The sequence below is a fragment of the Siphateles boraxobius genome, unplaced genomic scaffold, assembly GCF_051911475.1.
Source record: "Siphateles boraxobius isolate OS27281-9 unplaced genomic scaffold, OSU_SipBor_1 65, whole genome shotgun sequence".
In the NCBI taxonomy this organism is placed as follows: domain Eukaryota; kingdom Metazoa; phylum Chordata; class Actinopteri; order Cypriniformes; family Leuciscidae; genus Siphateles; species Siphateles boraxobius.
The window spans coordinates 10219010-10246613 of NW_027509192.1; the positions used below are offsets into that span (position 1 = coordinate 10219010).

At 39.4% G+C, this 27604-nt stretch overlaps 1 protein-coding gene across 1 annotated transcript in view; it reads right to left on the minus strand.

Annotated features, from left to right (window-relative positions):
* Nucleotides 1-1151: 1151 nt before the first annotated feature.
* The window catches only part of LOC143720913 (carbohydrate sulfotransferase 8), a 57712-nt gene continuing 31259 nt past the window's right edge, over nucleotides 1152-27604 (minus strand). The window contains exons 3-4 of the mRNA XM_077210866.1: nucleotides 3749-3789; nucleotides 1152-2488 (exon numbers count right to left, since the gene is read on the minus strand). Of these exons, the coding sequence (XP_077066981.1) occupies nucleotides 1439-2488; nucleotides 3749-3789 (1091 nt within the window). The 3' untranslated portion in view covers nucleotides 1152-1438. The remainder of the gene's footprint in view (nucleotides 2489-3748; nucleotides 3790-27604) is intronic.

Here is a 27604-nt window from a genome sequence, read left to right on the forward strand (position 1 = left end):
GAGCGCGTCGCTTCAATTATTAGCTTCCTACATTTGAAATAACGAACTAGAGCGCGCAAAAGACGCGATATGTGAACTACGTGAGCTACCTCCAATCAGGCCACGAGCTACTGGTAGCTCGCGAGCGACGTGTTGGAGACCCCTGCTCTATAGGCTTCTTAAGGGATTGAACTTGCCGGCCTCGAAAAGTTATTGAAGGCATCGTTAGAATAGTCCAAGTGACTACAGTGGCTCAATCTTAAGTTTATCAAACGACAAGAATACTTTTTGTCCGCAAAACCCCCCAAAAAATAACGACTTTATTTAAACTATTCATTTCCTTCTCTCTGGGCCTCAAGTCAGTTCACTAGTTTAACAGCATATGATCTGTTGTTGTACGTCACACGCATCACACACATGACCAGCGTCGGCCAATAGTGAGCATATGTGTGATGTAGCTCTACGCAATTACACTAGTTTAACTGACTAGAGGCCCAAAGAGAAGGAAATGAATTGTTGAAATAAAGTCGTTATTTATGTTTGTTTTTGCGCACAAAAAGTATTCTCGTCACTTGATAAACTTAAGATTGAGCCACTGTAGTCACTTGGACTATTTTAATGATATCTTTAATAACTTTTCGAGGTCGGCAAGTTTCAGTCCCTCGAGAAGCCTATGGACTAGTATGGAGGAGTAATCCAGCTCTCAGATTTCATCAAAAATATCTTAATTCGTGTTTTGAAGATGAACGGAAGGTCTTACGGGGTTGGAACAACATGAGGGTGAGTAAATACTGACAGAATTTTCATTTTTGAGTGAACTATCCCTTTAATGGGGAGGGCGGAGTTCATGACCTATACTGGGACCAACCACCTGGGGGCGATCGAGACGCTTTGGCTTCACTTTTCAGCACTTGTGCAGCACACTTGGTCTATCCCGAGGATACCGTAGTCAGCCGGATCCGGAGAATATCCGGACTTCAGCTGAACACAACCGAAATGGATTATTTTCCTGTTATCACTAATTGTTTCAGCTGCTTTGAAACAATCTGTATTGTATAAACCGCTACATAGCCTACTTGAAAACAAAAGAAGGTTCTGAACATTTTCTTCTTTCAGTCCAGTGTTGTTTTGGACCCTATTAACTTTCATTGTATTTACAAAAACAGCTGAAATATTCTTTAAAATATTTTTTAATTCTTTTTTGTTCACACAGGTTTGGAATGTCATAAGGCTGAACTATCCCTTTAAGGGTTTCTTACTGAATAGAATTAAATAGGTTTGGTAAATAACAGGATAAACGCAAGGACCAGCCTGCAGATATAAATATAGAGTGTGATTAATATTTAACATTAAAATTTGTTAACAAATAAACAACATTTTAAAGTAATAAAATACCCTCACTAAGACAAAATCTGAACATCAGGCCAACAGAAATGTCATCAGGTAACTGTAAAAGGCCTCAGTATAAATCTTTAAAAGGTTTGGAGTAGTTGAACATCAGATAATCCATGTAGTAAAAGTCATATGTCCTTTGTCTCTCTGTCACATTTAGCTGTGCAAAATATCTGCTTGTGATTTCCGAAGATGTCCTTTCTGCATTAGGGTTCCTGTCTTTAAAACTAGGGAATGTTAAATTGCTAGGAGCACCAATACTTCTCAAAAGGAAATTGGCTTCTTCCTCCAGAGTCTCAAATTTCCCAATGAAGTCATAGTCCAGCAGGCAGGGGCTGCAGAGATGTCCAACGGGCTCCCAGTGGATGTCCATGCCAACCGGCCGATGCACGTCTAACAAATACTGGATGAACTCCTTGAAGGTCACACCCGCCCCTGTGCGCAAGGCATACTGCGTCGCATTGCTGCGGTATCTCGAGATGATGGGCTTCCCAAACACTGGATGGTAGTACGAGTTTGGACTCTCGAACTTGTCCCGAAAAGCAGACACTAGCCTTTCGAAAGGTTCCCTCAGGAACAAGACTTTGGTGTAGGTCTTCAGACGCTGGATGATGCCCTTTTGATTGAATGAGTCTAAACGCTTAAGGTGATTCCCATAATGCACCTCGTCATGTGGGATCTCTCCAGTGGAAGAAGCGAGACCTTGAAGCACCATGAGCACCCTCTTTGAGTTGGAGCAGCCCACCTTTGGCACCTCACAGTAGAGGAGTTTGTGCTTGTCTTCCACATAGATACGGGACACGTGCATGCGGGTTATAGGCTGTTTAGCGGTTCCGCTTGTGTATTTGGCACAGACCTCTCTCATTAGCCTCAGACGGGAGCTCTGCACCTGAGTCATTCGCTCGGTACTGTCCCTGATCTGGTCAGGAGGGCTGCTCTTAAGGAGTTTACGGTGGCTCTTTGTGACATGGGATGCAGTGATGTCTCTGGGATTGATTACAGAAGAACGCTGGACCCCTGGGAAGACTGGAAGTTGGACTGGTTGCACAGGTCTTGGAAAGTTGTCTTCTGTTGGATCAGACTGTCTGTCATTGTCAAGACAATAATGACACTGTTCCTGAAAGTAAGAGAATAAGAGTACTGTCAGTAACAATAGTGTTTCTTCAAATTATATGTATGTATATATTTTTTAAAAGACTGTATTTGGAGATAATATAATATTAATGAAATAAAAGGCCAAGTAAGTGCACTTAAAAACTATTTTAATTTCATTCTTAACACACTTAAGTACACTTTTAAAATTACACTTTGCAATAATGTCAGATTAAAAGATATACTCTAAAAGACCTTTTAAATAATTATGTTTGTTGTGTTTCAAAGAAGCACACTTAATTTGATGAGTTGACTAACAAACTAAAGCACATGTAAAGTACTTGATTAAAATGTTAACTGTAGTGTGTGTTATTCAATATTACATTTAAAGTTAATATATTTTAAATGTACTAAATTGCAACTTCCTTATTACAAATGTGTAAATACATGATACAAAAGTTTTAATAGAAATAAAATTAAAGTATATATTTGCCATAGCTGCTTGTCAGTACAATGAAATCCCATATAGAGCTATACTTAACTCCTACTTAAGGGTCTCAAAAATAAACTCTTAAGGTCAGCTAATTGCATTTAAAACATAAAATGTAAACTATAAATCATTTTCATATAGCCTAATTGAAATTAACATACAAAACAAATTACATTAGTTCACACAAGTGTATTCTTTTAAAGTATGAAATACTTTATTAATTTTATTCCAAAAAAAGTAAAAAAATAAAATAAAAAGCCATGACAATGAAATTCTCCTAAAAAATTTTTTTTAAATTCTCTGCTGGATATTGTTAGTAGACAAATTAAATAATCAAATTAAATTGAATAAACTACACTGCAAAAAATTATATCATCAACAAGTTATGGCAACATATGTTTTTACATTGGTTAAACTCAACTAAATAAGTCAAGTCATTCTTTTAACTTTATGTTATACAAGATTTAAGTCAGTTTAATTTAACTTTAGTTGAAATGACTTAAACATCCAAGTTGATTGTAATTAAAAATTTAAGGCAGCAACTTTAAGTGTAGTGAGAGCATGAAGTGAGAGTGAATAAGTGTATTTTAAGAGAGTACAGTATCAAAAGTTCACATGGCTATTAAGACAAACTACAGGTCATTTTTAAAATTTATGGGCTCGATATTTACAAGAGAATGTTGTGGTTTTAAAGTGTTGTCTCTTCAATGGTAACCACCAAGTGGTGCTAGAGCACAATAATTCCAGCAGCAGTTTAGCGCATGATGTGAAGCAGGCACTTGTGGACATTCTTACCTTCCTTATGGCCTGCACTTGGGAGAATGTGACCTTTGCACCTGAGGGAAAAGAAAGAGAGGGAACGTTAGGGTGACATTTCGAGCTTATCCATTTTTACAATCCACGTACCATGAAAGTGAACTTTTGGGTTCAGGAATTTTCATTGAGCCGCTTACATTCAAAGTGCAACCAACGATAAGTTATACTGAAACCGCAGTTATTCCACCCGAATGTGCTGAAATAAAGGAGCATATGGCTCAGTGAAGTGGTGTCCTTGCTTGAGTTTTTTCTAAGGCGATGAAGAGAAAGGGCGGACGGACAGAGGGAGGTTGACTCCTGTGGCCGACTGCTAATGTTTAAGTGCCATTGCTTGCAGCAGCTCCAGATGGTCTCCCAGCAGCCTGACAAACATCATCTTGACATCAAAGGTTATTGTTTATGAACAGAGGTGTGTGTCGAAAGATATTCCTTAGTATTCACCATGGGAAAAGTTTGCAGGCGAAGTGTATGGGGAATGAGATTAAAAGAGGGCTTAACTGAATCAGACTTTGCAGCTCTGGCAGAGATGTCTCAATGCTTTGACATTGACCTATGGAAGGGCAGAGACTAGCATCGATTAGATGACAAAGCCATGACACTTTTCGTTGATAGATTCATTGCAGGTGGTGCCCTGACTTGGGTTTGAAAGCTACGGCAGGTTATTTACAGGCCAGGAGAGGGAGAAGACAGTTTCACAGGGACGCTTTTACTATACGGCAATCTGTTTATACATTAAATCAAAACTAACTCTATTTGCTTTCTTAATGCACGTCTTACTGTGAACGATTCAATGGTGCATATTATTCCAAAGAATAAATGTCCTTGTAATCTTTTATTCAATTATAATTAAAAACGTTTAAAAACTTTTTTTTCATGACACTTCAGATCTAAATTGATCACAAATTAGTCACATGACCAAAAATATAAACTTGTCGATAACTCGTGTTTCCTGCACAAAACAACAATGTCAAATTTGCAACCAAATTACTCTTATGAATTACTCTCCTGTTCTTTCTAATGAGTCAGTCAAAAAGATTCACTCATGAGTTAGTGGTTTGAATCAGACTCACTAAGATGAATCATTCAGAACTATTATTGAGTTCACCACTGCCTGAATGAACAGCCAGTGACAGTTTTCTGTATTGTTATTCACATTAGTGTGTTTATTGACTATTTACAACACAATTAAAAATCGATCAGTTCCTGATGGATAAAAACCTGACTTAAATTTTTCTTGTTTAATATTCTTGCCTCATAACAATGTTAACAAATGTTCATAAAATCTGTTTAGTGTATAGAATGATTACAAATAAATACAGAGTCATATTTTTCTTCACAAAGTTCTGGAAAACAATACCGTTCATTGCACTGCATGAAACTACATGTAATCTGATTTTAAAGGTATTTTGTAATGAGAACACTGTGTAGGTTGTAATTTCCCATAGAGGAGTGAGAGTATGAATTTCAAAGAGAATCTGCAAAATATTAATGGTGTTCTCTTTTATTCATAAATTCACAAAATCCTGGTGAGCCTGTTTTATCCTGCACAATTTGTGTCATAATGCATTACTTCACTTAATCTGGCCGCAATGCTGTGTGCGAATGTGTACCAGGATAAGGATCAACACATACTGTATACCATTACCGAAACTGTGCTTAATTTGTGTCACAGAATTATGCCATTTATAAAGGAAGGGCCCATCCATGTCTGTAATTGAGAAACGTGTTATTCATCTATTTATGCAGTTTTATTTTTTGCCTGTCAAAGTAAACTTTCCACACTGCAAGATGAACAAAATATTATCGAAAGTTTATATGGTGAATCAACCATGTATAAACCCATGTAAATTATTTAATGCAGTCATGAATTATTAAATGAACCATATCTCCCAAAATTATGAGGGCCGGGATAAGTTATAATAATAGTAAGTGATAGTGAGCAATTACCATCACAAATAATATTAAAAACACTATTACAAAATGTGGAATAATGTTTTAACTATATTCAAATATTCTGAAAATTAAACCATTTCCTGGCTGGATCATAAAAATGGAAATAATGAGACATTGGAATTGGGATTGTGCATTAATATCTTTCTCATTTATGTTAATATTTTTATTTAAAATGTAAATTGTATAAATAATCCCCAATGACTTTTTTTGGTTGCAAAGTCTTATTTATATGGCATTATTTAATAGATATATCGGATTTCTGTTGATCTTATTTAACTTGACTCCATATATGCCAAATTATGCCTTTTTTACAGCATTGAACACAAAAATGCATTCCGCAAGAAACCGGCATTCACTCTTCCTCTGAAACTTTTCGTTCATGACACTTCAACGGAATTGGTCACAAATTAGTCACATGACCTATGATATAAACTCGTTTATAACCGGGTGTTTCCTACACAAAACAACATCCTATTTGCGAACAAATTACTTTTTATGAACCTATTCTTTCTGTAATGAGTCAGTCAAATGTATTTAGTGGTAATCCTTAATATTGCTTAATTATAACTGAATTTAGAGGTGTTAAAGTTCAATTGTAAAGTTCTAAAAATTAATATCGAACAGCGCAAAATGAAAAAGAAAGATGAAAAGATAGTATGCGCTCGCACGGATGCACAGCCTTGTGCACTGACCCGACTGCATGCAATTCTCTCACACTCTATGGGTCTGCTAGATCTCTCACTTGAGTGGGAGGAGGTGAGACAGGGAGGAAAGGAGAAGGCAGGAGGGATTGTGTGAAAGATAACAGACGATCCTGTAAACAGCTAATGCCTTTGCTGTGCGTCTCCCTCCTGCCTGCACCGGCAGATCACTCAGTTCTATTAGATCAGAGATGGCCAACCTAAACGACATGAGGTGAAGCAGAAGAGCGACGCTGCTGGAGCTGGCAGTAATGGAGCACTGCAGACAGCCTCGCTCCCGATGACTTCACTGCTTATGAATAACTCAAATCCCGGGAAGAGAGCAGGAACACAGAACGAGGGACTCTCACTGGTCCCATCATCATCTGATCTTCTAGAATGCTAGTACCCGCCAAGTCCTAACCAAAGTTACATTTTTATAAAAGAAGCTGAAAAAGAAACTGTCGAAGGGCATTGTAACGCACTACTTGTAATATAAACTTGCTTCCATAAAAGGACTTTTTGGAAGTAATTGTCATGGCAGTGTTGGTAAGGAACAGGAGATAAGGATCTACATGCAGATGTACTTTATTAACAAAACAAAGACATAATCCAGGTAGTGAGAAACATGATCAATTCACACACATGGCAAAGACCATAAACACTGAACAGAGAGAAATAATCTCAATGAATACACAAGATAATGAGGAACTAAACAAGACACAGGTGATAACGATGAACATGGAAGGGAACCAAGGAAACAGGAAAACGAGAGCCTACAAAGTCCAAGATCATATAAAAGTCCACGAAAATGAAACTGAAACAAAAACGGAGTTGTACTCTTTCAGGAAAAATCAAGAAATGTTTGTCGATTTAGTATAATTTTGCACTTTCTTGTCACTTAAAATGTTGTTTAGAGTTAAATTGGTTAAAATGAATGAATAGAAGAACATTTGTATGATCTTTTTAAACAAAACTATAACTAATGCAAACAAATTGTAAAAATAGTAATTTGACGGTGCAAATATACTCTGACAAAAGAGCTAGTATGTATGTATAATTTTATATAATTTTAAAATAATTTATTATTAGTACAATTATTATAGTATTAATGAATATTTCGAATTGTATTATGTGCTTTCGTCCTTTTTATAAGTGTTTGTTTTTAATATTTCTATTTAGCTTTATTTTGATTTCAGTTTTATTCATTTTAGTATACTTCAACTTATTTGGTTGTCCAGTTAGTTGTTTTTCATATAATATTTTTCAATATATTTCACCTTGCACAAAATACTTTTTAGTTAAAAATAACAACAGTGCAAAACACGCCAAGTTTCATAAAATGTAACATAATTAGTTACTTTTACAGGAGAAGTGCAATAATATAACATTACTTTTAAAGGTAACATTTCTCAACACTATAGCAGGAGATAACAGTCATATGAAATAATATACCCTCTTGTTGGGTTCTTTTATGTGACATGCTATTGATATGTATTAAGATGCTCCTTCACTAATGCTTGAGTGCAGATGTATGCATATAAAGTTATACAACAGACAGACGTCTGAAGATGCAGAGAAGAGCAAAAGCAAGCAGAGTGCCTGTCACATCTAATGCAAGGAGCTCTTTGTTTACCGCGGTGCAGCTTTCCACAAAATCAAATCAATATGTCATAAACACGGCGACAGTCTCCGGCACGATGAGATCTTACTGATTTGACAGAAACAGAGAAGCAAGGTTTACACTCCAATTTGAGAACTAAAAAGTCCACAAAATAAAACCCAAAAAAATGTCACCATTACTGATATTGTATCACTACATAACATACTTTCTAGCTACATGTTTAACCTTTGGAGGGCAGCGAGGTATCATGTGTCGAACCACTGAGACCAATAATGAGGCTAAATTTGGTGGTAAAGTACGCAGCTGTCAACATCTTCATTCGCACCCTGTGTGAGATGTCGTGACTGACTATAATAATGGTTTCCTGATATTAGTCCTCTTCATTAGACTGAATGCACTGTGAAAAACTCCCATCATTTTCACACAACTGATTTGTATGCCTGTCTAACCTTGTTAGATCCTAGCAACAACTAAATCAGGAATACATAATCTGTTGCCATAAATGATGGTAAATAAGTCAGTTGGTGCATTAGAGATGAGTTAAATTCATTTGAAATATAAACTCAACTTGAGGGCATATGGGATGCTCAGTTTCAACTGTCTATAAGCTAAGATGCAGCAAGAAAACAGCTTCAGGTATCAAATCAAGATGTTTATAAGAATGAAAAAAGTTAAGATGTATTTGCCCACATTACAGTGTCTGTCTGTCTGTCTATACATACATAAGTATGTATACTGTATGTGTTTTTCTTTCAAATGGCTTTAGAATTTTACCTTGCTTTGGAAGTATTTGTTGCCAGGCTGCAGGAATATGAATTTAAAAGTTAGTATTAACATATAAAAATGTATCACCTTTAATGTTGAAGGTTAAATACAGGTTATGCTATCTATGCCATAGAATTTTTTTTTAATAGTCCCTCACCAAAAATTGTGTTTGATTGTAATACACGTACAATCAAAATGTCAATCAATTTATTTGATTAACAGTAATATTGTGAAATAAAATGTAATTTATTCCTGTGATGTCAAAGATGTATTTTCAGCATCATTACTTCAATCTTCAGTGTCACATGATCCTTCAGAAATCATTCTGATTTGCTGCTCAAGAAACATTTCTTATTATTCTCAAAGTTCAAAACAGTTGAGCTGCTTAATATTTTTTAGAAAAATGTGATAATTGTTTTAGGATCCTTTGATTAATAGGAAGTTCAAAGAAATAATCAATAAATCTATTTATTTAAAATATAATGTAAAAGCGTTTACTGTCAAATATTGATCAAATTAAAGTGTCCTTGCTGAATAAAAGTATTAATTTCTTCTAAACAAATAATCTTACTGACCCCAAACTTTTGAATGGTAGTGTATTTATACATTTTTATGAAAGTTATTTAATACTTTCATGATGAAGTTCAAAGAGTTTCTTTGTTAATCTAAAGTGTAGTGGATTTCTGTCTGAGAAATCTTCAGTGAGTGTCTGGAATAGACACTTAAAGTTGATCGTTTATCGTTTATCGATCTCTAAAGTGCATAAAGGATCACAACAATGTCTCTCTCTCTTTTTCTCTTTCTCTCTCTGAAAGGACTGTGACATCTATACGGGCCGTCCAAACATCGATATTTATACCTGGCAGTCACAGTAAGAGTAAACACCTCTGGCTGCCACCGTCAAGAAGGGAACGAATGAATGAACTGTGTGAGAGGAAGGGAAAATGAGCAAATCGCAGCAAGATGGAAGGATTTAGTGAGTGATGGGGTGATAGATTTCGTGATTGATTGGACAAAGGAACGGTTAGATGGCTATAAGGATGGATGACCTGATGGATATGGTTGTTAAGAATGTAGTTTGCAATTTGTGTCTGGCCATTTCCCGCTCAAATCCGGCCCATTTTCAGTCAAGTGTCCTTCTGCCATCTGATGAACACGTCGCAGACTCTACATCCAATTATAGTCCCATGGCGACACACACACTTGCATGTTTATTTAGAAATAGCCTATACTTTTTCAATTTACGCACTCTTCATCAACGCTGTTGTCCTTGACTAACCCAGACATTTTGGAAATGTGTAAAGAGACTCATTTATTGTAAGCTGTTTACTTGTTTACTCCTGTTGTGTACCAGCGGGCCCCATGGTGGCACATCCGTCTGTTGTCAGCTGCGGTGTGTGTGTGTGTGTGTGTGATATCTGGCTCTCTCCCCTCTCTCTGCATGAGCCTGCGCTCTCTCCAGAACTTCATTAGCTTGATTAACATTCATGTCCCACCTTCCTTCACCTCGTGCTGTCAGCTACAGACTTCTTTACTAACTTACACACCCCCCCCTAGACCGAGCGCTGAGAGTTTGTCTTGACATTGGTACCGTCTTCAAGCATGCATCAGGGCCGAGCATTAGATTTCCTGATTCGATCTTATTCTGATTTTACAAACTCATATAAAGTTGATACATATACAGTACCTTTCAAAAGTTTAGGGTCAGTACACATTTTTCAGCGTGGCATATTAATTTGATCAAAAGTGACAATAAAGACTAAATATGGCCCTGGTATTAAGATGCGTTTTGGTCGATCGGATCACGAGTGGATGACGCTAGGTACAGGTCTAAACAGGGTCTAAAACGTTTTGAGCTTGTCAACTTTTGACCACTTCCAGAGGTAGTCGAAAACGCGTTTGACCGGATTGCTTTCATAGTGTAGACACTCATGTGGTTAAACGTGTTCAAACCACTGCAAAAGACACCTACTCTCCACCTACTGAACTAACTTGTAAACATTATGGGAAGCGTGCTAGCCAGATGGCTGGGATTTAAATTTTGTCGGCTGAAGACCCAAGTTTGGTTTGAAGATGAAAAACGTACCAAGCACAATGTTCTCTCACCATTCCTGATTTCTAACACACACACACACGGCGTACACACATCTATCGGACCAAAAACTAAAGCTGCTGCTCTCCGCGTTTTCCCGTCGGCTTTGGTGTGTTCATATGTAAATTGCATTAGCTTATTATTCAATTATATGGAAAGATCTGAAAAAATAATAATTTACCTGCCCATAGACCCACAATGAAATCAGGACAGAAGTGGTTGAAAGTGGACAAAAGAGACCGATTAAAACACCAGGTGTAAACGAGAATGTGTCTCTCTCGTCTACCTGTTCATCAAATCACATTTTCCACAGACATTAAGCAGCTCAACTGTTCAACATTGATAATAAAAAGAAATGTTTCTTGAGCAGCAAATCAACATATTAGAATAATTTCTGAAGGATCATGTGACACTGAAGACTGGAGTAGTGATGCTGAAAATTCTGCTTTGTATCGCAGGGATAAACTGAAAAAAATGTAAGGAATAACAACATCAATTTAAAGCTGTAGTCCGTAGTTTTTTCTCTTTGTCGCCATCTCTGTTCGAAATCTGCGATTGCAGTTATTCGCGGAATTATCAACTTTTCGTGGGTTGTGCCTCGGCACGGCACAGCGCGGATGAATTAATGTTTTGATGAGAATGTGCGGCTGTCAGTCATTGCGCCGGTGTGGAGACTCTCATTCAGAATCACAGATTTTCACCGGAAAATGTCATCTGAACAAGTAACATCCACTTTTGTTCTGACCAACTATGGGGAAAAAAGCATTGCAGAAAATCGCGCTGATTAAATCTAACAATCGCTTATCATGTCACGTCAAACCTTGCAAATTATACAGTCCTTTGTTCTCAAATTGTTAATGTTAACAACATCAGCATTGCGTGACTACATTTAACAGTGGTGGGCCGTCAGGGCCAGCAAGGCCTTCTCTGCTGGCCTAAACACTATCATAATCAATGACTTGCACTTTAATATCTTTTTTCCATGAATGAGTATTAAATTATTCCCAATAGTCCATTCTCTTTTAAGCTCACAGCATTTCTTTTGGTTGCGCTGCTTCCAGTATTGTATATTTCTTTTAGCGCTTTTATCCATTTATATTTCAGCCATCATGTGTTGCCAGGGTAAAATAAATCTGCCTTGAGGCCTTCAGAATCGACAGTGCGGGCGCCTTTAGCTTAAAATGAATGGAAATGAAACCGTTGCTTTAACCAATCAGATAATCAGTCAGATTTAATCAGCCAATCAGATTTCGATTTGACTGCACCGGGGCCATCTAGCAGGCGTACAATAGCGTCAGCATTTTCACGTGCTTTGATTGGGTGGAGCGCGTAGCTACTATTACTGATAGTCAGAGGCTGAGCTAGCTAACCGCATCTGTAGCGAAATCCATAAACTAAAATACATTCTTGTAGATTTAATAGTTTTTCAGCCCACAAATTAATGTTTCTTTCCCTCCTCAACCCCCAGCAAGTTCAATACTACCGGAAAAAATCCCTTATTCAGCCTTATTAGGATGGATTTTGTGTAAAACATAATCAGTAGTTTTGGTGAGAATAATGCTTTTTTTGCCCCCATTTTTTCCGTGGTGAATAGGATTTTCTTCTTAAATTTTCTTGTAAATTTATGATCTAATGTTTTTTTCAAACATTCAAACTATTGTAACATCTGACAAGGGACTATTGTAACCCTTGAAGGACAAGACAAGGAAGGCTCCGTTTCTGAACTTATAATCGGAACGCAAGAACAACTGAACACTAACGCCGGACTCGCTTGTTTCTCTCTACCGGTCTTATCCGAAATCACCGCATTAACCCTATAACTGCCAGTGCAAAATAAAAACAGCAATTTCACAACAATTATAGAGAGTCTGTGCGCTGCCACGCTATTAAAAGCTATTAATTCACTGAAGGCCTAGGTGTGATATCCTTGTTTTCGCATCAGCCCGGTTGCAGTCTCTTTTTTTTTCTGTAGCCACTCCAAAGTCCGAAGTCTTTAGCATTTTACAATGGGTGAATCTCTAGTTGTCACTGGTGATTGTTGTTTGAACCTTTCTGGATCCGCCATCAAATTGATAAGTTTATATCAAGTGCTGTGAGAAAAGGCTATAAATCTCCACCTCCAACATCCTAACACGCATTAAAGCTTACTAGCCGGGACACCTTCTTTATCTGTACAGATGTGATGTAATGACACAAAGACATGCTCGAATTTCCCGCAGAAATCCACCAGTACCCCTGGAATTAAAAACATTATTACAAGCTTAGCGTTTTGAACCGAGCTAAGGCAAGCAGAGAGTTTTGAACACTGGCTGGTTATGTACCAGCTCAAAAATTGATTTTGGATAATTTTTAACCTAAAACAATTACAGTAAATAAATCAACTCTTTTTGAATAATTAATTCAAATTATGTTTAATCGCACTGTATAATATTGCATGCAGTATGTGTGGGCAACTCAAAAAGATGAGTTTTCTTGCTATTATTTGACAAATGTTTGGTCTGTTCCTCACACTAAGCTAACACATCTATCACATTCTTCAGAAGACTTAAAATACAGCACACAAGTCGTATGCACCACTTCTATGATATGATAAGTTTGACAGCAAGACTATACCCAAAACATTCTGAAAACCTCAAAAATATGACAAAAAAATTGACTGATAAGAAACTGTGGTTTATGATCCCTTAACAGAAAAATGCTTTGTATATTATATGACCGAATCTATCTCTAACTTACTGAGAAACACTGTTTCTTCACCTTCAGCCCTTCTCATGACCTAGACTTTTTGGCCTTTTGTTTCTTCCCATAGGTTGACTACAGTGAGAAACTCTCTCACGGAAATATTTTATTAACCAGGCTGTGCATTATTTACACTCAAATCTATTTACAAACAACAGCTGTAGGATTATAGACCATATCCTTCAACTTATCACTTCTCCTATAAAATACCCAATTTTTATTTCGGTTACACTAATGAGGCCACAAGATATAAAACTGCTTTCTCCTCATTTTCTATTGTACTCTCTTGGCGACGTCCTTTTTTTGTTATCTGCATCCAGAACACATACAGCATGTATAATTCACAGTGGAGTCACACAAAGGAGGAGCCAGTCAGAACACTGAAACACAACACGAATTCTGCTGGAGTCCAAACCTCCGGACCATGACCCAAGATATGTCTGCAAAACAAATTCACCCTTAAAACTAAATATATGGTGCTGTAGGTGAGGAATACACCAAATAACACAAATGTAGAATTTAGGCTTCAGCTAAAATAAATAAATACAATATATATTTGGTATAATATAATATAGTTATATTCGTTTAATTATAAAATTAAAGTTTGCTTAATATGTTTCTGTTGGGACCTCAAGTGAATTGAGTAAACTGAATGAACTATTAATTTGTTGGATTCATTTGTTTGTTTTTATTTTAGTTAAATTGAACAGCAAAATCATTTTTTAAGTTGGATGAAGGATGATGATTTCTTTAATGGTTCTCCAACATTATTTGATTCAACAAGGCAACTGGACAATGATTACTTTTTCATCTGCATCCTTTAAAATCCAATACACATCAACCTCCACATTTAAGCCCTAGATTTTGATTTTATGAGGCTTGAGAGCTACAATTGTTCCCAGAGGATGACATCTCTGCACCACCTTTTGTTTGCACGGATCAATTTTAATAAGTAATGAAAATGGATTATTCCGTGATTGAAATCCACATTGCGCCACAAATAAGACGAGTCTGAAGACTACTCTTTCCCAGGGTGAAAGGATTGAACATTTCAATGGCTCAGAAAGGGGCTTGTTTCCTCTGACCTTGAGGCGCTTCATAAGGAAACAGTGAAATCTGCGCTGGTGCATAGCAAAGTTATTCTATATTAAAGGCAAAAACCTTTGCCTTCCAACAAAAATGTCATACCAGTAAAATGAAATTTTAAGCAACTTCCCTCTCTCTCTCGTAATGATATTGCACAGGATATTGCTGCATGCAGAGACACAAGGATGATTGTGTTGCAGGTCTGCAGAGAATGTATGCTGTGAATCACAGCATGCTGAATATCAAGGGTTTTAAGTTCCTGGTTTCCCAAAACATAAGACCTAAATAATGCAGACATGAAGAATCTCCTGTCAAGCACACTTGTCTGAAAAACAAACAACAATATCTGTTACTGTCCTTTGAACACTTTTTTGGGAAACCTTAAAGGGCAGGTAAAACACGATTTCACTTTTCTAACTTTACCTAGTGTGTAATGTTGCTGTTTGAGCATAAACAACATCTGCAAAGTTACAGTGCTCAAAGTTCAAAGCAAAGGAAGATATTTGATTTTAAAGAAATCAATTGCTAAAGACTACAGCAAACGGACGGTAGGGACACCACAACATTCCTCCAGGGTTCTGACATCACTAACCCCACTAAACCCCTCCTCCGAGAATACTAAATAAGGGAGGCGAGGCCATTTTATATTGCGTTGGCGAAGAGTTGTTGTGGTATAGTAGGCTGTTGTTGCCGCAATGCCGTCGAAACGCTGGTATTTTCATCCGGATTGCAGGTCCACTTTGTTCAGCCTTCCTAGGGTCGCGGGAGTTAGGGATCAATGGTTAATTATTCCCCAAATCTCGGTCTCTGTGCTGCACATTTTACGGAGGAAAGCTTCCAAAATCGTGGCGAGTTCAATGCAGGATTCGCACAACGGCTTGTCCTGAAAGATGGAGCAGTTCCAACTTTAAAAACAAAAGCTTTTGTTTACGGGCCACAACCTGTAAGTATGATTTGTTTTTCGTCTATGTGTTTTCCTGTAATAATTCGTATTGTTAAAACTAAGCCCATTGCGTCGTTTTGAGGGACTGGCTTCATAGAACCCGGAAACCATCAGACCGTTTTTACAAGGAAGGACAGAGCAGTGTAGAATAAAGGTAAAATACATGAAAAATAATGCTTTTTTTTTTAAACGAAGCATGAACACGTTACAGTGCACCCCACAAACACAATCAAGCCTTTGAAAAAATGTGTTTTACCACCCCTTTAAAGCTACCCTCCACAACCTCATAGGTTGTCTATACAAGCCTGTGGCCTGATTTTTATGTGAAGGACATTTTTGCAGGAAAATCCAAAGGATGTCACAGTTACGCGCGCTCCCGAGAGTCTCTTTTCCATTCAATGACACATAAAACGAATGCTTACAATGTTCATTAAAATGTCGAAAGAGCCATTCTGTACTGTACATGCTTTTTTTTTGCTACGGGAGTTATTTCATGTATGTTACATATGCAGCAGCAGCATGTCTATGAATGTACAGCATCAGCAGCGTATTAGACCTATTCCAAATACATTAATATTGCCATAACATTACCATGCCAATCTGACCGAGAGTCGTCATGACAGAAATTTTGATATTGAGGAAAGTGTGCAGGATATTTACATACACTCATCTTAACGTCGCTCTCAGCACGGATGGCATCAGAATGTTCATTCAAAGTATACCGCTGCAAAGTTATTTCTAACTTTTTATAAGTTAAAAACAAAAAAGAACTTCGCTGTGAGTATGTCACGGTTCATGAATTGAATTCGTTGTCTCTGGTCTCGTCTGGTGTGTATGTGTGTGTGTGTTACATGTGGGCGGTGTCGCTGATCACTGCCGCTGATTCCCACCAGCCGCGCCTAAAAAGCGTGCCAGCTGCAGCTGATCAGCGATCACTATTTAGTCTCTCTGTTTTCACCCTGTCTTTGTCAGAGCGTTGTGGATGTTCCCGTGTGTTCCTGCCGGTCTTCAGTTCCTGTGTCTTCGTTGTTCGTCCAGCACTCGGTCCTCCCCGCTACCCACTTCCTGGTTTCTGTCTTCATCGCCGTTTTCCTGGATTACTCATCATCATCTACCTTCAGTCTTCACCTTTGGATGGGCTGTCCCAGCGTCCCTGTGTTGCCAAGTGTTCATCATCTCTGGACATTATCTCCATATCGCTCCCTGTCACCACCCTGATCACAATAAATACTTTTTTACTTGCAATTGAACCATCGTTGTTATTCCATCACAGTGTAGCCTATATCGGGACCTTGAATCATGTTTCTTGTACGTTACGTGCGCAAGAGTGCGAGCATGAACAGAAAGTTGCTGGCAGGAGTTAACTTAATGGCCTTAATTAATTTGAGATAATTAATTTGAGATAATTAATGAAAGAGTAGGGCATTAAAAATTATACATTGTTCTGCGGTCCACAGCAATACATTTTGCAATATCAAAAATAAACAAACAATATATTTTGTTATGATTTTTTTTTGTTGAAAATATCTCTATCTGGGCTCTTTTATCAGCAAATTTTAACATATGCAATCAATTTTACTAACTAATCAGCATTTCATTTTTAATCAACTGACAGCCCTAATATTATTTTTTTTACATTTGCGTTTTTCTTTCTTTTCTTTTTTATAGAGGACTGAATCAGCATCACAAGCTGGTTCAGTGTAAGGTCAGTCCAACTTGGGTGCTTATCGGGTGCTCTTTCATTTCTGGCTTTTACAGTTAATTAAAACCTCACAAGACTGATCCAAATGGGGTTTATCAAATTAGATTATGGCACAAAAAAAATAGTCACTGGGAAGAAATGCAATAGAAAATCTTTATGCCATAAATTAAACCTTTAGTTCAGCTGTAACAAACCTATTCAGTGGGGCGTAATTCAATCAGTGCATTTAAGCAGAACTTTGCTGACAACACGGCTAGCAACTGCTGACCGACCGGTCATATATCATTTGGTTTTAGCAAACACTTTATGTATCTTTATCATTTAGAAGCCCTCGTGATATGTTTTGTACTAACTGCAAGCCTGAAAATATGTCTGCCTAAACGTCCTTACTAATCATCAAAATGTGCAGCGGTAAGGGGTGATCGAGGCCAAAAAGCAAGCTTTAGGCTACTTTGACAAAGATTTTCCATTTCTGTGGCAAAACAGTCCTGTGATCTATCTATCTGATCACTGAGGCTATAGATGGAAAGGTAATAATTGGGAATAAACTGAGTCTTCAGATACATTAAAATGTATTAAATATTTCAGACAATAAGATAGGCGCTGGTTGTCAAACATCATGGGTAGGCTATTACAGAAAATGAGAGAGATCAAGTCGTAATCTAACACTAATGATCTGCCTACTGTTGTCCTCACTGACACACTCTTCATAAATCAGACATCGGTCTCATAAAACACCCCCGCCATACATGTGTGTGTGTGTACTCGGCCTTCAGCGTGGAGTGAGTTTATGAATTTAATAAAAATTGTTTATGGTTTATTCAGTAACGTAACACTGTGTCCAAACACACGCCAGGCGCCACGTGACGCAGCGACACGAGATAAAAGGTATATTTTCCATGTTAATCAGAGTTTTGTCCTAGCCTACTCCTAATCATCCGCGACGGCGACACGCAACAATTCAATTTTAGAAACGGTTTCTATTTTTCTGCGATGTCGCGGCTGGAACAACAAACACAAAGTGTGGCATAATCTCTCAGGTACTGTTTATGTAAAAAAGCGTGTAATGTTACTGAATTTCATTTAGTGCTCCCAGCTTTGTAGCCGTAAAAGCAACAATGGATAATTTACCTCAGATTTTGAAATTAAATAAATGGAAACAAGAACATTCAAACTGTGAACAAACAAGTGCATTCTTTGACAAAGATTCTTTTAGTAACTCAGTAGCTTATGTATTTTGTGTAATATTTGTGAATTTGATGGCCTACTTATCCATTTTCTTGTGAGTGCTGTCAAGATTACTCTCTGATGCTGTGCACTTGCCCAGAGAGCCCGCCCACACGCTGTTCTGATTGGCTGAGGGTTTTGATTGATTTTGACGCATCTCGTAGTCGTGTTGCGTCTTGTGGACAGACAAATGATTTGTCGCTGGAATCTTATCGCATCCCGTCTGGTTAGGACACGGTGTCAGGGCCATCAATGATCCTAGTCATTTTACAACACATATATGCATAGTTTAATACACGTTACACTAGAAGTTGTGAACAGTAGGCAATGACAGTTTGATAAATTATAGGTTCCGTTTCAAAATGATTCTGTCACGATACCACACACAGGAAACAGGGGTAGATCCAATAGCAGTTTATTCGGGTAATCCAAAATCATAAAACCAGTCCAGGCAGGGGTCAAAACCAAAAGGCAATCCATAAACAAGAATCAAAACAATAACAGGCAAGAACACAGACCTCCAAAGTGGTGTGACGAATAACAACGACTCCGTGACATGGACTGACACAGACAGGGTATTAATACACAGAACTTAACAATGTAATGAGAAACAGCTGCGTGCGATGATGAGTGATGAGAACAGACAAAGGATCATGGGAAATGCAGTTCAAGAATGAATGGTGACAGTAAGGGAAAGAGACCTCTAGTGGACACCCGGGGAAACACAACCCAACACTGTGACATAACCCCCACTCTACGTAGCGGCTACCAGACGCTCCAAGACCCACAAAAAACAAACAAAACAAGAGTCCAGGAGGGTGGTGGAAAGGTGGAGGATCAGGGGGAGGGATGGGGGGCCAGGTCCATGAAATGAAACAGAGACAGGGGGTGATGGTTTAGCCGGCGGCCAGGGCGAAGCAGACAGTCCATCGGGGGGCCAGGGCGAAGCAGACAGTCCATCGGGGGGCCAGGGCGAAGCAGACAGTCCATCGGGGCTCCGGCTCAGGAACAGACACTGGCTCCGGCTCAGGAACAGACACTGGCTCCGGCTCAGGAACAGACACTGGCTCCGGCTCAGGAACAGACACTGGCTCCGGCTCAGGAACAGACACTGGCTCCGGCTCAGGAACAGACACTGGCTCCGGCTCAGGAACAGACACTGGCTCCGGCTCAGGAACAGACACTGGCTCCGGCTCAGGAACAGACACTGGCTCCGGCTCAGGAACAGACACTGGCTCCGGCTCAGGAACAGACACTGGCTCCGGCTCAGGAACAGACACTGGCTCCGGCTCAGGAACAGACACTGGCTCCGGCTCAGGAACAGACACTGGCTCCGGCTCAGGAACAGACACTGGCTCCGGCTCAGGAACAGACACTGGCTCCGGCTCAGGAACAGACACTGGCTCCGGCTCAGGAACAGACACTGGCTCCGGCTCAGGAACAGACACTGGCTCCGGCTCAGGAACAGACACTGGCTCCGGCTCAGGAACAGACACTGGCTCCGGCTCAGGAACAGACACTGGCTCCGGCTCAGGAACAGACACTGGCTCCGGCTCAGGAACAGACACTGGCTCCGGCTCAGGAACAGACACTGGCTCCGGCTCAGGAACAGACACTGGCTCCGGCTCAGGAACAGACACTGGCTCCGGCTCAGGAACAGACACTGGCTCCGGCTCAGGAACAGACACTGGCTCCGGCTCAGGAACAGACACTGGCTCCGGCTCAGGAACAGACACTGGCTCCGGCTCAGGAACAGACACTGGCTCCGGCTCAGGAACAGACACTGGCTCCGGCTCAGGAACAGACACCGGCTCAGGAACAGACCCCGGCTCAGGAACAGACACCAAAACTGTAACAGCCACAAGAACTGACACAAACACAGAAACAAACACTGGTTCAGGAACAGGCGCTGGCTCTGGCTCAGGTACAGCAGACACAGGCTCCGGCTCTGCAACAGGCACTGGCTCTGGCTCCGGCTCAGGTACAGCAGACACAGGCTCCGGCTCTGGAACAGGCACTGGCTCTGGCTCTGGCTCTGGAACAGCAGACACTGGCTCTGGCTCTGGAACAGCAGACACTGGCTCCGGCTCTGGAACAGCAGACACTGGCTCCGGCTCTGGAACAGCAGACACTGGCTCCGGCTCTGGAACAGCAGACACTTGACTCGGGACCACTGGACTCAGGACCACCGGCACTGGGACCACCGGAACTGAGACCACCGGACTCGGGACCACCGGGTTGCTGGGGAGATACGAGGCCCTTCTCCTCCTCCTCCGTCCTTGATGGCGAGGTGCAGCCTCAGTACTAGATGGGACCAGGGGCGAGGACTTTGGACTGGACAGGACCAGTGGTGAGGAGGACCTTGGGCTGGACGAAACCAGTGGCGAGGGCTTTATGATGGACGGGACCAGCGGCGAAGATCTTGTGCTGGGCGGAACCAGCAGCGAGGATCTTGTGTTGGACGGGACCAGTGGTGAGGACCTTGTGGTAGATGAGCCCCGCGATGATGACTTTGTGCGGGGTGGAACCAGCGGTGCGAATCTTGTACTGGACCAGTCCGGCGGCTCCGGATCAGAAGAATGGCAAGGCGGAGGATGGTGTCGTGGAATTTGTCAACCACCTCCTCCCCTGCAACCTCCCCGAGTTCCGGAGAACTTTGCCAGACGAGTCCCCAGAAACGACTCACCATCTCTGATGGACGAGTTCGCTGAAGCCTTAGCCGCCGCTGCTTCCTCAGTCTGCTGGGCCCATAAGCCAAAACATTGAAAAATGTTTAGTCGAGGCGCTTCCTCCCCGACCTGCGAACCTCCTCTCTGTGGTCCCCTTCCTTCCCCATACACAGGAGAAGGGTTATGGAATCCCGAACTGCTGGATCTATTCATCGTGACGGAGTCGTTCTGTCACGATACCACACACAGGAAACAGGGGTAGATCCAATAGCAGTTTATTCGGGTAATCCAAAATCATAAAACCAGTCCAAGCAGGGGTCAAAACCAAAAGGCAATCCATAAACAAGAATCAAAACAATAACAGGCAAGAACACAGACCTCCAAAGTGGTGTGACGAATAACAACGACTCCGTGACATGGACTGACACAGACAGGGTATTAATACACAGAACTTAACAATGTAATGAGAAACAGCTGCGTGCAATGATCAGTGATGAGAACAGACAAAGGATCATGGGAAATGCAGTTCAAGAATGAATGGTGACAGTAAGGGAAAGAGACCTCTAGTGGACACCCGGGGAAACACAACCCAACACTGTGACAGATACAGTTGTGCTTTCCCCCCATCTGACTTTCTGTATTTTTGCCTATTTTTACACTGAATGTTGCCAGACCTTCAGACAAAACCTATAAATAAATAAAAGTGATGCGTCATGAACAAAAACCCCAACAATGACACATCCTTCATTTTTTTTTAAAGAAAGTTATGTAACATACAGTACCCTGTTCACACCTTTTGCATAATTGAGACCATTTCAGAAATTCAGACGGGGCAGATACTTTTTCAAGCATTGTAGGCACACTATATCATACAAAATGATATTCACGTTTATTCAATATACCAAGTTTTAAAATATTCAGTTGTTCAGCACCAACTCAAGAGATTTTTTTTTTATTTCCTTAAAAGTAAGACTTGTCATTATTAATTCAACCCCAGCAGCCGATCATCTGCCGGGTTATAATGAAGTTATGCGATTATTATTTTCTGCAGCATTAGAAGTGTGAATTGTGAATTGTTTTTAAAGTGGATGTTGTCACGTAATATCGGATAAGGATGAAGTCATCTGAACCTGACTTTTGGTGAACTGACACACTGGTCACTCTGATTGGAAATGAAATGTGGAGGCCACAGATTTCAGAAATGGCTTGACCTCTGACTGTCGCTTCTGTTACCCAGAGGCCTTGAGGAGCAGATCTGCTGAAATTCTGAGCACATGCTGCCCACACAAGGATTAGACATCCTAAGGGAACAAGCGACAATGAATTCCCAGTACAGGGATAGAGAGTAAAGAGGATGGAGGAAGGCTGAGCACATCCGCTGGACTCAAGGGGACCGAAAGGACGAATCATGCATATAATAGCAGCAGCACAAGCAGAGAACACCATTGTTACAACACATTATGACATATGCAATTTCATCAAATCCAAAATTTGATATCATACAGTAATTTTAGGAACAAAAAAAAATAATTTAAAATAAAAGGTATATAATTTAGACTGACAGAACATTTAAAACATATGGGCAGTTACATCCAAAGTGTAATTATGTGTTCACCTCTCTCGTCTAAATAAAGCAGTGATATTAATCTATCCCAGCAATCTCCAGCTTCAATGTTGGGCAGCTGTTTTCCTAGCCATGGTTGAAACCGGGTCTACACTTGGATGGGTGAAAATAATTAGGTGCTTGTCAAGAGAAAGTGTGTTGTGGCATACCACTCTAAAACTGGGCCTACAGTAAATTAAATCTGGAAATGCCAAGTATCCAATTTCTTACTGTTGCCATTATGGTCACCCACCCATATCCATTTATCAATTTTACCCGGTGACGCCTCATTGCTGTACATCACACCACCGTCTGCTAGGAATCTGTAAACAGCTTCAGTGCACAAACTTCTCGTAGGGAGATGGAATGTGCGACCGTGAACATGGGGACAGAGTCAGACGTGCAGAGACAAACACACCAATATACGCACCAATGCAGATGGACGAGCAAAGACAGACACAACATTTTTGCGCATACACTGTATTAAACTCTACACCTGCAATACAGCAGCCTGTTAAATAAATGTTTCCTTATCTGACATTTTTTTATTGTGTTGTTGTCCCGTTTTCAAGTAAAAACTGACTAGACTAAAACTAAAAATCTTTAAAATAAGATACATTTACTTGAGAAGCAAAGTTGCATAATATATTAAGACTTGTTGGTAGAGTATATATTTAGCATGAAGTATTTTTATTTTTACATTTTCAAAATTTCTTTAAGCTTAAACCATATTTTTAGATTTATTTGATCAAAAATACAGTAAAACAGTAATATTGTGAAATATTATTACAATGTAAAAGAACTGCCTTCTATTATATTATATATCAAAGTCTCATTGTGATGCAAAGCTGAATTTTCAGCATCATTACTCCAGTGTTCAGTCACATGATCCTTCAGAAAAAAATCTAATATGCTGATTTGCTGCTCAAGAAACAAAATTATCAAAAACTATCAATGTGGAAAAAGGTTGAGCTGCTTAATATTTTTGTGGAAACATTGATACTTTTTTTCAGGATTCTTTGGTGAATACAGAGTTCCAAAGAACAGCATTTATTTCAAATAAAAATATTTTGTAACATTAGCTATATAACTGTCACTTTTGATAAATTTAATGTGTTCTTCCTGAATAAAAGTATTAATTTCTTTAAAAAACTTATACTAGCCCCAAACTTGTCTGAAAACAAGCCTAGTCAAGCAATATTATACAGTATATATATATAGTAAATATTTTTGTTTTGAGGATAATTAGAATATTTTCTAATTAAATATTTTCAGAATATTTTTTACTGAACAACGTGATAATAAAATACCAATTAAAATTATATTTGCAGTTAAAAAGTACAGCATACACAGTAGGCTTTTTTTCTTTAAAAAAAACAAAACATGATACTTTCATGTTGTACTTTTTACGGAGACAAAGGGACTCGTCTTTTGGAGACTGCTTAATTTATCTTTTTACTGTAATGCATATCTGACATAAAATGACATGATTATCATCTATAAAATAACATGATTATAGATTAAAAGGTTGAGATATATCACATTTATGAGTCTTTCCACACCATCTGAACTGAAATTGTAGCTGGGCTAACAATGAAATTCTGTCCAGGCCATTGCTTTATAGCTCTAATGAATTGGACATAAAAAAAAATAAAAAATCATGATCTTTCAAAGCTATTTTAAGAGTTTAAAGTGGAAAAGAAAAAGGCATCTTCAAAAAATCTTTCAAGAAAATATGACAAAGTCCTTTGCTTTCTTCTCAAAATACTTTCCCTTCATTTAGTGAGACGAGACAAGTGAAGCGAGGGGATGCTGCTTTCAGCTAATCAGAGTAAATACCATTAGTCTGTGAGAAATTACACCAAATTGTCCTGAATATTTGAAAGTATAGTATCTTATTTGAAAGATTACAGTCTTAAAGGAGTCCGAAAACATGATAATGATGTGGGGGAAAATATGTGATGGTCACGTGTTTGCCATCAAATGAGAGCATCCATGTCTTTTTTTATTCTTCAATTTAATTAGTGAAATCACTGACTGCAACACTCTTCTGCTGGATCCATTTATCCACAGTAATTTAAAATATGACATTTAGCTGACATTTATTTCTGGCTGCTGAGTCTTAAGCGAGTCTGCATGCAACAAATTAATTAACGGTAGGGGACAATATGACAGGATTTCACACATTTAGAATACATGTTGAATTTTCAAAGAGTTGTCGTTGACAAAAAGCCAAAGATCGTACATTGACAGCACTTACAGGGGAAATTTACCAATTTTGCTCATTATTGCATGTTGTCTGTGTTGGTTTAGCAGATTCAATAAAGAAAGTAGAATTGCCTTTTTTTCCAGCAATAACATAACCATTTACTATTAAAAAAACAATAATAGTAGTTTATTATTATTGTTGTTATCACATTTATTACATGTCATTTAAATGTTTTTGAACAAGATAAGAATAGAGGGAGACTTGCTAGTGTTTATAATTAGAGTTTGGAGCTTGTTCTAATAATAATAATAAATGGATGTGTTTGCGCCGAGAAGAATGAGACCTTGTCCACACTAATACGTTTTCATTTGAAAACTCATCTTTTTCTCTCCGTTTTGGCCTTCCATCCACATTGAGACAGCGTTTTTGTCAATAAAGACAGAGCTTTTTGAAAACGCTCTCCCAAGTGGATGAATTTGAAAAATGTATGTCCTGCGGTAAAAGATGATGACAACTGCGTTTAAGACCATGCGATTTTGAGTGCAACCTGGACGCAACACTGAGTAGTGGGATATTTTGAAAAAAAAAATCAGTCTGGTTTATGCTCTGGCCACAGCACAGAAACAGCCCTGGTCAGGGTCACAAATGACCTAATGATGACTGCGGATGCTGGCTCCCCAACTCTTTTCATCCTCCTGGACTTGACTGCAGCATTCGACACTGTGGACCACAACATCCTCCTCCACTGTCTAAATTGCACTATCGGAATTTCTGACTCTGTCCATGAGTGGTTCTCATCCTACCTCACCGGGAGAACTGAGCATGTCGCCTTAGGAGAGGCTAAATCCCTGACACACAACGTCACCTGTGGTGTCCCTCAAGGCTCAGTGCTCGGCCCAACCCCGTTTATTCTCTACATGCTCCCCCTTGGCCAAGTCATCAGTCGGCATAGAATTTCATTCCACTGCTATGCTGATGACACTCAGCTCTACCTCAGGACAAACTCAACCCCCTCTGCTGCCCTGCCATCATCCACTATGACTACTTGCCTGGAGGAGGTAAAGGCGTGGATGAAGCAAAACTTTCTGCAGCTAAACAGCTCCAAGACTGAAGCCATCTTAGTCGGCACTCCACATCAGATTCTGTCATCTGCCATTACTAGCATCACCTTCTCTGGTCAAAATATTCCACTTTCAACATCAGCCACCAACCTGGGTGTTAAAATCGACTCCCATCTGACCTTTGAGGCTCAAATCAAACATCTCTGCAAGAGACACGCTTTTGTCTCCTCCAGGCTGGACTACTGCAATTCGCTCCTCACCGGGATCCCTGAGAAAAGCCTTCAGAACCTGCAGTACATCCAGAACAGCGCTGCTAGGATCCTGTTGAGGGTCCGCAAACATGACCACATCACCCCCATCCTCAAATCACTCCACTGGCTTCCTGTCTCATTCAGGATTGAGTACAAGGTCTCCCTCCTTACCCACCAATGTATTCATGGTGAAGCCCCCTCCTACCTTAAGGAACTCCTCACCCCACAGACCTCAACACGTGCCCTCCGATCTGCCTTAGCGTATCTCCTGAAACCTCCCAGGACCAAGCTCCGTACAATGGGAGATCGGGCTTTCTGCTCTGCTGCTCCCAGATTGTGGAATGCTCTCCCTGACCACCTGAGGACACCACAGACTGTGGATGCTTTTAAACGTGGCCTTAAAACCCACCTTTTTAGGAGAGTTTTTTTTACACTTAATTACACTTTTTTTTTCTTATCTTCATGCTCTTCATGTGTTTATATTTTTAGCACTTACCTGTTTTTATCATGTAGTACTTTGGGATTTGCTTGAATATAAAGTGCATTACAAATTAAATTTATTATTATTATTATTATTATTTCAACCCGATCTCGCGGCAATTCGTACAAATTTTACGAGGTGGCTAATTCGTACGAATTTGTAAGATTTTTGCTAAATCGAATTCGTAGGAATGACCTACCCCTCACCCCGCCCCTAAACCTAACCGTCACTGGGGTTTAGCCAAATCGTACAAATTCGTACGAGTGAGGTCGAACGAATTCATACATTTTACTCACTCGTAAGAATTCGTACGAATTGGTCATGATCGTTGAATATTTTGCCAAAAAAGATTGTGCCAGAAGAATAGAGTGAGAACTTTATTATGTCTGCTCTCTCGATTGTTGTTTGGAATGAATTGCCTGATTGCTTAAAAATAATTCAAGACGAAAGTCCTTTTAGAAGAGAAATTAAGAAATGGCTTTTTTAACTATGTTTCTAAAAGTTATTATGTGATATGTTGATGTGTGTTGTTTTGATTTCATCCCCATTATGAACTGCTCGTCCATTTTTGAATACAGAGGACCACAATGGAAATAAGCCTATGTCTTTTTTGTGTATCTTATCCTCGACAGTTTTTTAAAAATGTGTATGAATTGGTCTTGATTGTACTTGTTTTCATTTTTATTGTCAAATAAAAATATATATAATCTTGTGAACTTTAAGTATGTTTTTTACACATGCACAGCACGG